A 13,094-nucleotide genomic window follows, 5' to 3' on the forward strand; every position below is an offset into this window, starting at 1 on the left:
AAATAGATTATTACATGATATTTTTATGCCAAGTCATAAAATTGGCTTCTGGATTTCGATCAGTTATGTTTCAATGTTTGAACTTATCTTAAAGGTGACATGACATGAAAACTTCATTTTATGAGGTTATTTAACATTAATATGAGTTCCCCTAGCCTGCCTTTGGTCCCCCAGTGGCTAGAATTTTCGATAGGTCTAAACAAAGCCCTTGGTGTTCTTCTCCGCCTTTGACAAAATCAAGGCTCAAACGCTCTGTTTGAAAATCTCCTCCAAGTGACGTAGATACGAGAAAGGTTACCTCCCCTCTCTCTGCTTTGTCCGCCCAGATCATCTGGCCCGCCCATGAGAAACTGAGCTACCACCGTGCAAGGGCAAGTGCGATATCGGTTTTTCCTAGAGAGACATCATGGGGAGCAAACAAACAAAGCACAACAGTTGCTCAGTGCTTGGATGTACAAATGCAAGCACAAATCTTTATTTAATTCCTTCATCCGAGCCTCTGCACAACCAATATCTCAATTTTATTTTCGCTGGAAATGCTCCGACACAACTTCCCAAAGTTTTGCATGTCTGCGCCAAACATTTCATCCAGGCATGCAGCCCTAAATCTCAGAACTTCTTAAGTGAATCACACTTAGATGAGCTTGCCAAGCACTATAGCATCAATCTGAAAAAAAGAGGATTCAAAAAAAATAGTTGCCGCATGCAAACATGCCACTCCCCTTGGGGCTAAGCCCCCCCTTTCTTTGAATCCTAGAAACGCCCCTGGCTAAAGCTACCCCAATGCCATAGCAACTGAACGTCATAGTATCTGAAAAGCTCGTGGACCCCGTCCACACTAGCCTACTACGCAAACCCGGCGTTTTCAAATGTCTCCGGCTAGGAGAGCGTATTCGAAAAGCTCAGTTTTCAGTGTCCGATTACGCCGTATTAGTGTGAACTGGAGGTACAAACGCAGACATAAGTATGCGTTTTTAAATTTACTCGACTCCATGCAGCGCCGTAGCCGGCTGCAGCCTACAGATTGGAGAAAGAGTTTATCATAGCCCAATACATAAAATGACAAATGTTCCGACTTTACAGAGCCGTTTATAACTCCTCCCCGACTGCAAGCGGCAACTCTCGCTGGTCGTTGCATGCAGCCGCAGCCGATGTCGAACGTACCTATTGGTTTACGGAGCGCTAGATTGGCTTTGCAAAAAATAACTTTGATACAGAGCGTTCTATTAACGGAATGACGCATTTAAATTATCGCTCGATCACGTGAATTTGATCGTGGGAAGCCGAAATCGTGATTGTGATTAAAATTCGATTAATCGTGCAGCCCTACTTGCTTTGGAGACATCGATATACGTAACCGTAATCAATTGGTGTCTAATTTCATAGGGCTATGTAGCCCTTACCCCTCCGTTTCGAGGGACAAGGGGTAAATTAAGGGCTAGGGGTAAGGGGTTAAATAGGGGGCAGCAGGCTTAAATAGGGGGCACCTAGCGGTGGATACATTTTGGCTTCTAGTGATTGGCTACGTGAACGTAGAGGGGTAAACCAACAGGAGCAGAACCCTGACAGTCCCAATTGTCATTTCAACCAAGAGTAGAACTTTTTCAGGTTGCCCTCCAAACAGAAGCATTCGTAAGATGGTGTTGTAGTCTTTCAGAGTACAGTCTCTCTTACCGCCTTGCTAAACCTATTCTTTGACTCCTTGAACCTGGATCTGTCCCCACTCATTAACGCTTCCTCCTTGTCCAACCTTAGCCTTCGAAGTTCAGCTGTAAACCAGGGTTTGTCATTGTTGTAACTCACTCTGGTCATTGTTGTAGATCCTCCGTAGCCTCACTGGACCACTGTTTTGATGTCCTCACAGCAGGTTTGCAGAGCTTTAGTTTCTGTCTGTATGCAGGAATCAGGTTGACCATGGTGTGGTCAGACTGTCCCAGTGCTGCTCGGGGGACGGCATATTAACTAGGGGGCAGTGAACCAAAATGTTCCTTTCTCTGGTTGGGTATTTAATTAATTGTCTGTATTTGGGGAGCGTATGGTTGAGTTTTCCTTTGTTAAAGTCACAGAGAGCAAAGGCACTTCCCCCTACTTGCCTCGGGGAGAATGTCCCTGTACTTACTGTAAGTCGCTCTGGATAAGAGTGTCTGCTAAATGACTAAGTGTAAATGTAATTAGCTAGGTAGTGCAGTTGCAATGCTGATGTTTATCCCTCATAAATGGTCTCAAAACAGTGTTGCCAATAAAATATTACCAGAAGTCGGTATCGACTCTGAAAAGTCAAATACCAAATTGTGCCCCTTGTCCACACAGAGCTCAGGGGGTGAAATTGAGATGACATTTTAACAAGATCAGACAAGATAAGGCTGTTCTCGGCAGGATACATTATCACACTGACAGGTTGTCTAGTGGAGGTGTGGTTTGGGATGGAGTTCACAAGCTATTGTTCATACCTACCTGCCTAGGAGGAGTGTCAAAACATTCAAAATCTTTTAAAGGTATTTTTTTCTGCTTTTTGGTAGGTGTACCAACATTTAAATAAGTATGTCTTCGGCTATTTCTTTATGTATGACAGTTAATTTGAAAGTTTACACATTTTACTTTAATAATCTGTTAAAAAGAAACCACATGTGCGTATATGACCTTGACTATGTGCCTACCACTTTTTGTTACATTATTAGAAAAAATCCAAACCACATGAATTCCTTATTTCTTTGATTTGATTGTCAACTCCACCATGTCTATAAATCCTAGCAACGCATATTGATATCAATGTGTCATGTCACGTGCGCAGCAGGCAGCACAGACAAAACTGTACCACCGTGCGTTCAATCCTGGTCCCGGTAAAGGATTGGATTGGGTAACAGCATTTCAATTTCATCGGCGCATTAACGCAACAGAAAGTATGCAAAGAACGTGCAGAATCGTTTCTGGAGTTTGAGCCGATCTGAACGCACCGAATCAAAAAAAGGTCATTTGTATTACAATCGACTCAATTTGTTTTCTGTGTATATTTTTTTTTAAATTGGTCTACCTTCAAGGAATGCAGAACCGCAGACGAAAAGGTTCATGGATGAATGAATAAGATGTACTATCTAACCTGGAGTAGTTGGCTAATGCACACGAACGTCGTAAGAATACACAATCTTTGTTAAAGTTAAATACTAGGTTTTTAGGAAACGATGAAGGGGGGCGATGCCAACTGGATTCCGGAATAGGCGCCGTGTTCTGACTGATATTTCCACTGTAGAAGCTGTTTTCTGTGGAATAGGGTATTGGCCACTTTTATTATGTTACTCGGATGTCATTGGAATAACAACATCGTCTGCGGTTGGTTGTTAATAGACCAAAATAATAGGCACCAGTTTACGCGCTTTCCTAATGCTCAATACTACATCACAGGACCCAGTACCATCATGCGTAAAGAAGAGTTACTTTGGTGGGAAGAAAAGTGACCGAATAAATATTGTATATCATATTTTGGTGAGATACTACCCCAAATCTGCAATTATGTCATCGGATATGTCTAAAGCAGTCTACATGGGAATGGAGGTGGTGATCGCCTTGTCTTCAGTGATCGGGAACGTGATGGTGGTCTGGGCTGTTCGTATCAATCGCTCTCTGAGGGACACGACCTTTTGTTTTATCGTCTCTTTAGCCCTGGCTGACATTGCAGTTGGAGCGCTCGTCATTCCTCTTGCTATCATCATCAGTATCGGACTAAAGACTCATTTCTACAGCTGCCTGCTCGTGGCCTGCACTGTGCTGGTGCTCACACAAAGTTCCATCCTTGCTCTCCTGGCTATCGCCATCGACCGTTACCTGAGGGTCAAAATACCGATGAGGTAAACATGAAACAATAAAGAAAATATTTTATATCCTCAACAACCTTTCTGTTTAGAATTCACTGATTCATTATTGTACATTTACATTTATATCAACAGTTGGATAGTATAACATAAAAACCCATAACTAATGGAAGAACATACCATAGCCTACCCGGCAAGGTGGGGGGGTTATCATTTTTGCTCTTAGAGTCTCTATAAAAATTGCAACTTCAAAGTTAGAGGAGACTTCAGGGCCCTTTACTTTAACATGTTTATGTTCTAATGTTGGTTATGACCATGGCCGTATACACCATTGAGGACACCCAGGTCCGGACCTCTGTACTTTTTTTTTTTTTTGTAAAAAAGATGTCACAGATATCAAGGTGCAACACTTGAGGCAGGAAGTGCATTTGACAGCCCTGTGAGAAAGTATGTCGTGTGTGTGTGTGGGTTCTCTTGGACATAGAGCATGTTTTATCTACCGGCAGCTTTGGGCCAGATTACTCATTGGGGTGTCCATTAACTTCCGTTGAATGACCACTCATCCTGCGTGGGATCTGTGTCCTGCTCACTTAGAATGTATGTGAGTGCATGTGTGTGTGTGTTTAAGTGAAAGAAAATAACAGATGAGGGAAAAGGAGAGACAGAGAGGGCAAAACTGTATGTGTGTGTGTGTGTGTGTGTGTGTCAAGAAGGAAAGCCAGTGTGCGCGTGTGTGGAGAGTGGGAAAGCTAGTCTCTGGAGGTCCTTTGTTCATCCTTTTGAGATCCTTGAGTCAACATTCTTTAGTAGAGCTGCTAATGAATCCTGGACCACCACAGATGTGTGTGGTTTTAATAATCCAACTCACTTACACTTTGACCCGGTATAAAGACTTATAAGGGTAGAGGCTAAGCTCAGATATAGACAAACTATAGACTAGGATATACTGTAGACTATGACCAGATATAGACTACCATAGAAAACTGTTCTCGTTCGGTTTCTTAAACTACAACATACACAAAAAAAGAAAACCCCCAAGTTTTGTCGTTTTACAATTGTTGTTTCAGGACAGGAAATGAACAGAAAGAACACTGACCAACCTCACGGTCATCATAGTTTGTTGATCGGATAAATACTATAACTGAATTGGATTAGCTGTAACCCTGTACTCACATTGGGGCTCAATTACCAAGCTTGCGTATAAACGCTTTATGCACAAATCCAAGATTCATCTATATTTACAAACTAAATTTGTTCGTACTCTCAGACCATGCTAATTGCAGAAATTATGAAGGCCCGGTTGACCTTTTTACTCTCTCTTCTGTCGCCTACCATCACAGAAACCTCTCTGATCTGACCCCTACCGTTACAGTAACACTCTCTATCTGTCCCTTGCTGTCCCAGTTACAAGCGCGTGGTGACCCCTCGGCGTGCGGGCACAGCTGTTGTGGTGTGCTGGATCGTGGCCATCGTGGTGGGGCTCACCCCCATGCTGGGGTGGAACAACCTGCAGCATCTCCGTGACAATGGCTCTCAGATCACCCCTGACCTCCTGGTGACCTGTGAGTTTGAGAAGGTCATCAGCATGGACTACATGGTCTACTTCAACTTTTTCGGCTGGGTGCTGCCTCCTCTAGTGCTCATGCTGCTGATCTATGCTGAGATCTTCTACATGATCCACAAGCAGCTCAACAAGAAGGTGAAGGCTCACTGTTAACATCAAGAGAAATATACCTCAATAGAATGTACACAACCTAGAGAATAATAAAACAAATATTGGCATTCCCATAATAATAATATGTAGATCCACTATCATTCCATAGTCAAAAACACACCAGTGGGCTGTGAATTGCTTACATTATTAGGAAAATTCCATTCAAACGTTCCTCATTTGCTGAGAATCTTTCTACAAACTCTATCTCATTCCAGGTAACGGCCAGCCAAACAGACCCAAGTCGTTATTATGGCAAGGAACTGAAGCTGGCAAAGTCACTGGCGCTCGTCCTCTTCCTGTTTGCCGTCAGCTGGCTTCCTCTCAACATCCTCAACTGCATCACACTCTTCTGCCCCACATACCACAAACCCATGTTCCTCACCTACATTGCCATCCTTCTCACCCACGGCAACTCGGCTGTCAACCCCATTGTCTACGCCTTTCGCATCAAGAAGTTCCGCACCGCCTTCCGCAAGATCTGGGAGCAGTACGTGATGTGCCAGGACTCGGTGGGACAGCTTCCACAGAGGGGCAGCCAGCGGTGCCAGAGTCTCGAGAGGAGGCTGAGGCACCATGAGGTCGACGACAACAATGTCTGAAGAGAGACAATCAACTGTTGGGTGTTAGAAGGGTGTGTGGGTTGCGTTTGTGGTAGAATGGGTGGGGTCGGGGTGAGGTGGGGTAGTAGAAGGGTGGGTGAGTTGTGTTTAAAGTGGGGTAGGGTGGGTAGTTTGGGCGAGGGGTGATTGTGGGATGCATGGGTTGGGGTGGTAGAAAGATGGGTAGGTTGTGTTTGGGGTGGGGGTGAGGGGTTGGTGACAGAACTGATTATTTCAAGGCAGTGTGGTGGACAACGGACATGACGTGGCCAGGGCAACTTTCCATTGCACTAAGCCAGAGATTTGTCTCTTTTTAATGCTCAGGCCGTGATACATGAAGGCTTTTGATTGGACGAGAGGAACTGAGATTGACTTATCAATACCTCTCATTGGCTGACATATGATGAGGTCATATGGGAAAAGGGACTCCCAACGCAGTTCCAGCAAAATTTTGCTGAACTTGAATCTGTATGAAATGTCAGAAGGTGGCACCAGGTGATCATGCTTTTGAAATACCTTATGATGGCCTTTTTATGTACATGTTATCACCTCCTCACAGCCAAAACATTAGGTCTGTAGCCTTACAAGTAGACTGAGAAACAAAGAGTGACAGAGTTCAACTTGATTTTCTTTTCTTTTTTTCTAACTGGTTTTATCTGTTTGCAGCAGATAAGACCAATAAGTTATTTCAGTACATAAACAGTTACACCTGATTTGAGGTAGGAATGTGTGTCTGACTCATGTCCCAAGCCAAATTTTAAATCAGACATCATAACTTTGACATTTAGGAAAATCAGGCTAATGGACTAGTTACACAAGTGGAAGTTACACAATCAAATTAGGATTGAAATGATCCTGAACACGTTCGACTACTAGTGGGGATTGACAGCCAAGCACACGTTTCTGCTGATGCTCCTATGATAGAACAAGCCTTGTTACAAGCACTCACTCAGAACCCCCCCCCCCCCCTCCACACACACTCTCATATACCCAAATGAATCTTCTATAACTGGACATGTATGTAAATGTGTGGGGGGAGTGCAAAAGGGTGTGGGCAGGTGAAGGAGGGGGGTTGGAGAAATGATTGTGACTTTTTGTAACGTGTCTGTGTTTGCCTGTGAAAGGTGTCTTGGATGTAGACGTGCATAAAGATTTATGTCATTTTATTAGTGTGTATGTGTGTTGATGGTGTATATATGTTTACGCGAGTGTGTGCAGGTCATTTACAAGGGTGTTGGTCAGAGGGGAGGCTGCAGTGGAGAAGCTCATTGTAATTCTCATCTCTTAGAGGTCACCAGTCACCTTGCGGGTGGTACTGCATCTCCACACACCTTATCTATTGCATGATTGATCTAGAACTGTGCACACCTTAAGGCTTGTACGTTAAAACGCACACAAGTGCGTGTCACACACATGTCATTCTCATTAGAACCTAAATCAACTTGTCTGGACTTCAAAGCTCTTTTGTTGCTATATCCCTGTGGTGGTGCCCTCAGGGGACAGGGTTAACACGGGTTTCCTTTACAGTACCAGCTAAATGAAGTACCTCCAGTGTGTGCTGTATCCTCATATGCAGATTGAAGAGAGTCCACACATGTGTGGACTCATGCTGTAGGATCCATATGTGTATCAAGGCCCCAGTAGAATCATCTTAGTATCATTTCCTTTTCTCTGCTTATAATCCCTGATCCCAGACTTCACATGCATGGTGGATAGACAACTCTGTAGACAAGGTCACTTTAACCACATCAGTCATCGTTATACCAGTTTTCCTTAAGATAAATTTAGCATTTCAAAACCAAGTTTAAATCTTCATGGTGAAGGTGACCACTATGTCTGACAATCTACATGGGAAGCCAGTGACCAAGTTTAAATGTGATAATTTTGTCAAATTGAGTCTTCCTCAGTGATGATGTTGAAGAAACACATTTCAGGATTAATGTGTGAAAGCAACTAATAAAGATTTTCAACAAAAGAAAAGTCCCGGTAATAATTTCAACAGACGTCATCCGAAAACTGTAGATTTTATGGTATTGTAGAGTCTTTGGAAACATGTTAAAATAATTAATTGAAAATTAAGTTCATATGGATTGTATGCTCTGTTACCCTATTCCTATTCATAGCAGTTCAGTCTGCTCACTATGGTCCTTACTCCTTGGGGAAGACAGATGATTTAAACCTGCAATCAGTGTAAAATGTGACTGCTGCCATCGTCTCAACACAGACATCCCCCACCTCCACACAGACACTCAAATACCCTGTGTTGTGAGTGAACTCTCACAACACAGTATCTCTCATTATTCACTTCCTTAGCAGCACCTTTTCTGGTAACATGTTGTTTATTCCTTAAGGCACAAATTATTTACAGGTGTCAGTCACAAGGATCCTAGTTTTTCTGTTCAACCATACTTGAGTTTTAAAATCAGACCTGGGTGAGTTGAACAATTCCCTTTTTTGAGGAGGAACCTATGATTTTTTTTTAAGAAAATGCCTTGTGTGAGCTAAAATGTACCTGGATGTGTGTCTGTTCTGAGTTTTGTTACAGTAAGTCACACCCCGGTTTGAGCTCTGTGGTTGCCACAATATAGATTGATTTAGACTCTTAGGCCCAGTTTCCCAGATATGGATTAATCCTAGTCCTGAAGTAAGAGAGAAATTATATGAAGATCTCCACTGAATACATTTTTATCTAGGACTAGTCTTATATCCATGTATGGGAAACTGGGCTGTAACTTGAAGTGTTAGAAATCAAAGGTATTTGTCTTGGCCATTGGGAGAATTATACAGTGTGCATTTAACACTATTAAATATATATAAGAAGTGTTTAGCTATGGAGGATCTAACCATTCAAAAGAAAATACATTTTATGAAAATAGTGGTCATGACATGGAAAAAGGCCATCCAATTTGGAAATGTTCTTGATTTGGCCATCACAAAATGTTAAAAGCTACTATGAAACATCTAACACTGAACACATATTTCACTGGGAAAAGAAATTGTGTTATGAAATTGATTTTTGTAAATTGTAACATTGTTAAAAGTATTGAGAAAAGTGGTTGCAAATGCTACAATTTCTTGGTCTTTACAAAGCATCACTTTTATTAAAATCATCAACCCCTTATTAAAATTGCACATAAACACACCAAAATACAATGTAAACACAAAGTGACACATATTCAAGTGTTTTAAAGCATAAAACTGGCATTACAAAATCCCTTTGGTCCATTTTCAGATGATGATTCAGTAGTTATCCACATATTCCCAGGGATATAGAATGTTTGGACTTTGACCCCAATTCAATCAACCAAACAATTGACCAAACTAAATCAAAAGTAGATCAGATTACAACTTCAAAAATTAAGACCCTGAACACATGAATATATTCAAAGAGTAAATGTACTACTTATCAACAATGGTTTCTTCACAGGCTTCACATGATGATTCTGAACAGTAGTTGCCTTGTGGTTTTCCTACAAAACCTGTTGCAAAGGTGCAGCTACAAAACTGATACAAAAACAGAAATCGAAATGGTCCATTCTGTACCTTCCTGAAAAGCAAGTGTTCCTGCCACACTAATGGACACGTGCAATCTGTTGGTATATGTGGAAATAAGTGAAAGTGTAAAGGTGTGTGTGTGGCATGTGAGGTGTGAGAAGTGAGATATGTGTGAAGTTAAGGTCTGAGGAAGAAGTTGATGATGTTGGCACTCTGATGACTTGTAGTCCTGAGAAGGGCCGCTGATACGGCACTGTACATCATGGGTTCAGTGAAAACTTCCCATGGCCTCTTATGCATTAGTCACTTGAACCTGAAGAGGGAAACCAAAACAACATCTATGCATTTATTAAATCCTAAACACTGTACTGAAAGCCACATTTGCTAAAAAGGTGGTAGTACTGCTTAAGGACTGATTGAATCAGGGTTTTTGTAAGATACAGAATCTAAATGTTGTATATACACAGTATTATAGTGATTAGTTATTTGAGTACAACAAGGGTGTCACTGACCTACATAAAGTGATACATTTCTTTTAACTGCCTCATCTAAGGCTAAAACAGCAACGCGCACTTTGCCAGTTTGAAAACGTCAATCAGGATTTCACCTACCACATGAGTCAGTTTATCGTAACCAGTTTACAATTTTACTGCTTGGCGATAATTGATTAACAGAGTGGTTGTAGGTTGATGAACTCTCCGCATTGTACACTGAGATGTTGTTTATGAAAATAACTTTAAACCATATTTTGATAATACTTGACTGTCGGTTAACACTTCACTAAAGGCAGAATATCGCTACAGTAACTACATACTTTAGATCTAGCACAACTAATAGTCAAAGTAACAGCTTTCTGAATGTTTTCAGAGAAAAAAAAAGACATGATGGGGTTTTATAAGAGATACTAGGTTAACAGTTAAAAGTACTACAGTCCTAGGTCATGTTGGGCAGAATCTTGTTATTTCTCCTTTAAAAAACAAATTACTTAAAAGGACAGTGAGCATTGGATAATTGATAACTAGTGTTATTAATTTGTTATAGTTATAATGATATAGTGCCAAATGTTCAGACATGTGTATTCATTACAAAGTATATAGATCTGGTAAACAGGAAAACCAATCTGCCAGTAAACAGAAACTCAATTTGATCCTTCACAGACCACCGCATTCATACCTTAACATATATAATTTCCCATTGATCAACATACATCCTGTCATTTATAACCATGACAATGATAGAGCATGGTGTGCTCACACAGCCCTGCTGGTTTGTAGAGGGTGTCACAATACTGTGTCCATATTTCCTGACAGGAGCAGGGTGTGTCATGAATCAAGGCATAGTGTGTGCATACTTCAGCTTGGGCAAAGTTCACCCTATTGGTGGACTGGAGCCTGCCAGCAAAATACTTCCAAGTAGATACAGACTGAGGCACAATATATGGACAAGGTAGTTTCTTCCATATAAACACCTCTTTAGACCTGCAGATGTTTGATACCAACACACTATTCTAAGTTCTCTTCCATTTGGAACAGGTAGTACCATTGACGGGACAATTTTTACACAGTGCTAGACGGAGCCCCTAGTTTATACAGCCTGTAACTGTTTTAACAAAGAGAGCAGTACTATAACAAGCTAGATTTATAATCAGCACCAGCATCATCACAAATGTTAAGAGCAGCAGCAGAATTATAATAAGCAATCATACTGGAAGATGGTCACTTACCCATCCTCCCTGATCACGCACCCAGCCTACCACACGAGTGTTGAGGAAGGTTGCCATGGCACCCGCCACCTTGCTTTTGAGTTGGGGAGAGTTGTTCTTCACGTAGCGGCCCAGTGCCACGGAGGCCCTGAGGAGCTGCAGCTCAAAGGACAGCTCCGGCTGGGATGAGGCCAGGCACAGCGTCTCCACTGCCTCCCCAAACACCTGCACGGCCTGGTGGAGGACAGCACTAGTTACCACTGATAGCAAGACTCTACATGGAAGACCAACCATCAGTCAGGAGCATGGTCGGAGTGGGGGTGTGGTGGCTTCCGGGACTTGAGCCTTGAATGTTATCTCAAAAGCTCTGAATCTTTTAGGTTAAAATTTGGGTTGTCATTTTCGAAAATATTACATTTACATTTAGTCATTTAGCAGATGCTCTTATCCAGAACGGTAGTCCAACTTAATGTTTATTTTACACTCACACCCTACGTGGGGGAGTCAGATTGCTGAGCAGTTAGGGAATTGGGCTAGTAATCTGAAGGTTGCCAGTTCAATTTCCAGCCGTGCCAAAATGACGTTGTGTCCTTGGGCAAGGCACTTCACCCTACTTGCCTCGGGAGGAATGTCCCCGTACTTACTGTAAATCGCTCTGGATAAGAGCTTCTGCTAAAATGACTAAATGTAAATGTACGCGCGCTCGATTTCATTGTGGAAGTCCCTATCTAGCATCACATCAAACCTATACTACGTCCTAGGTTTGGGCTAAGCTCTGAATGTTTACAATGTCTGGCTCCGCGCCTGGTGAGGAGTCAGACAATCTTATTAAATGGGGATATGTGATTCTCAGACAGAACCACAAACTTAACCTTCACATGGAAACCTTTTTATGTATGATACTTCTACATGAAGTCTGGCCTAACTCGGACCTCTAACACTGTCTGTTTTTACTACTTTAAAGACTGAAGTATTTAGGCCTAGTGAACAGGCCGTCCTCACTTGGTTTGCTGTTGCTTGGTGCAGTGCCTTTAACAGGGGCTTCATCTTCTCATCGTTGTACTCATCCGCCAACTGCCTCAGTTTATCTGCTATTATAACTGGATCAAAGTCATCTGTAAAACATAAATAATAATGAATGTGTTGAGTTGGGGTGTTAATGTGAATGGCATGTTTGAAACCTAGGATTTAGTTTCCTCAATTCTTTCAGAGTTCCAGTCTTTACCTTGTCATGATTATAATATTATATGCTATGGCACAGTGAACAAATCCATGAATATGCTTTTATTTTATTTCTAAAAACACCGGACTGCCTGCTTTGCAATCCATCTATAGGTTTTACATTGGTTGTACGAAATAACGAGCTACAAAACAAATAGGGTTCTACCGTCGCTCATCGGTCCATCCGTCTCTATTTGTCCACAGCGATCCAGGACCTCATCGTCGTCAAATAAACACTGTATAATTAATAGCGTATCTTTTTCTATATCTCGAGGAGCCATAGTTCCATTACTTTCGATTCTTCAAAGGGCTGAGACTAACGCCTATATTATTTCTTGTTCTGCCGGTGTTACGTCCCTACTGGTTGGCGAGCTAACTGGTTTCCCAGAGGTGCGTGCACCTATCAGTCTGCCTCTATCACCAGATTCGTCACAAATCCACAAACATATTACTGGTGATTTTAAAGTCGGATCTCATATTTGCTGCGGCGAATATGAAAGTATATGCTACGTGCGCACTACATTACCATTCACGAGAAAATAAATGGAGACAAAATA

At 41.9% G+C, this 13,094-nt stretch overlaps 2 protein-coding genes across 2 annotated transcripts; one reads left to right on the top strand and one right to left on the bottom strand.

Moving 5' to 3' along the window:
- The first annotated feature begins 2,813 nt into the window (after nt 1–2,813).
- On the top strand, nt 2,814–6,166 carry LOC146273469 (adenosine receptor A1-like). Its single transcript, XM_084705225.1, has 3 exons — nt 2,814–3,842; nt 5,211–5,505; nt 5,736–6,166. Exons 1-3 carry the CDS (start codon nt 3,379–3,381, stop codon nt 6,117–6,119), a joined length of 1,143 nt encoding a protein of 380 aa, XP_084561351.1. The 5' UTR covers nt 2,814–3,378; the 3' UTR covers nt 6,120–6,166.
- Nucleotides 6,167–9,190: 3,024 nt separating this feature from the next.
- On the bottom strand, nt 9,191–12,929 carry LOC146273470 (bcl-2-like protein 15). The gene is made up of 4 exons (XM_084704007.1): nt 12,704–12,929; nt 12,319–12,431; nt 11,338–11,550; nt 9,191–9,927 (listed from the first exon to the last, which is right to left on the bottom strand). The coding sequence occupies exons 1-4, from the start codon at nt 12,816–12,818 to the stop codon at nt 9,907–9,909; spliced, it is 462 nt and encodes a 153-aa protein (XP_084560133.1). The 5' UTR covers nt 12,819–12,929; the 3' UTR covers nt 9,191–9,906.
- Nucleotides 12,930–13,094: the final 165 nt, after the last annotated feature.

Source organism: Hypomesus nipponensis, chromosome 9 (genome assembly GCF_054491055.1).
Source record: "Hypomesus nipponensis isolate SF chromosome 9, ASM5449105v1, whole genome shotgun sequence".
In the NCBI taxonomy this organism is placed as follows: Eukaryota; Metazoa; Chordata; class Actinopteri; order Osmeriformes; family Osmeridae; genus Hypomesus; species Hypomesus nipponensis.

Coding starts and splice junctions, on each gene's coding strand:
- LOC146273469 (XM_084705225.1), top strand. CDS start 3,379: ATGCTCAATACTACATCACAGGACCCAGTACCATCATGCGTAAAGAAG. Junction 3,843..5,210: donor AGGGTCAAAATACCGATGAG/GTAAACATGAAA, acceptor TTGCTGTCCCAG/TTACAAGCGCGTGGTGACCC. Junction 5,506..5,735: donor ACAAGCAGCTCAACAAGAAG/GTGAAGGCTCAC, acceptor ATCTCATTCCAG/GTAACGGCCAGCCAAACAGA.
- LOC146273470 (XM_084704007.1), bottom strand. CDS start 12,818: ATGGCTCCTCGAGATATAGAAAAAGATACGCTATTAATTATACAGTGT. Junction 12,432..12,703: donor GGATGGACCGATGAGCGACG/GTAGAACCCTAT, acceptor TATGTTTTACAG/ATGACTTTGATCCAGTTATA. Junction 9,928..11,337: donor TGCGTGATCAGGGAGGATGG/GTAAGTGACCAT, acceptor TTCCCTCTTCAG/GTTCAAGTGACTAATGCATA.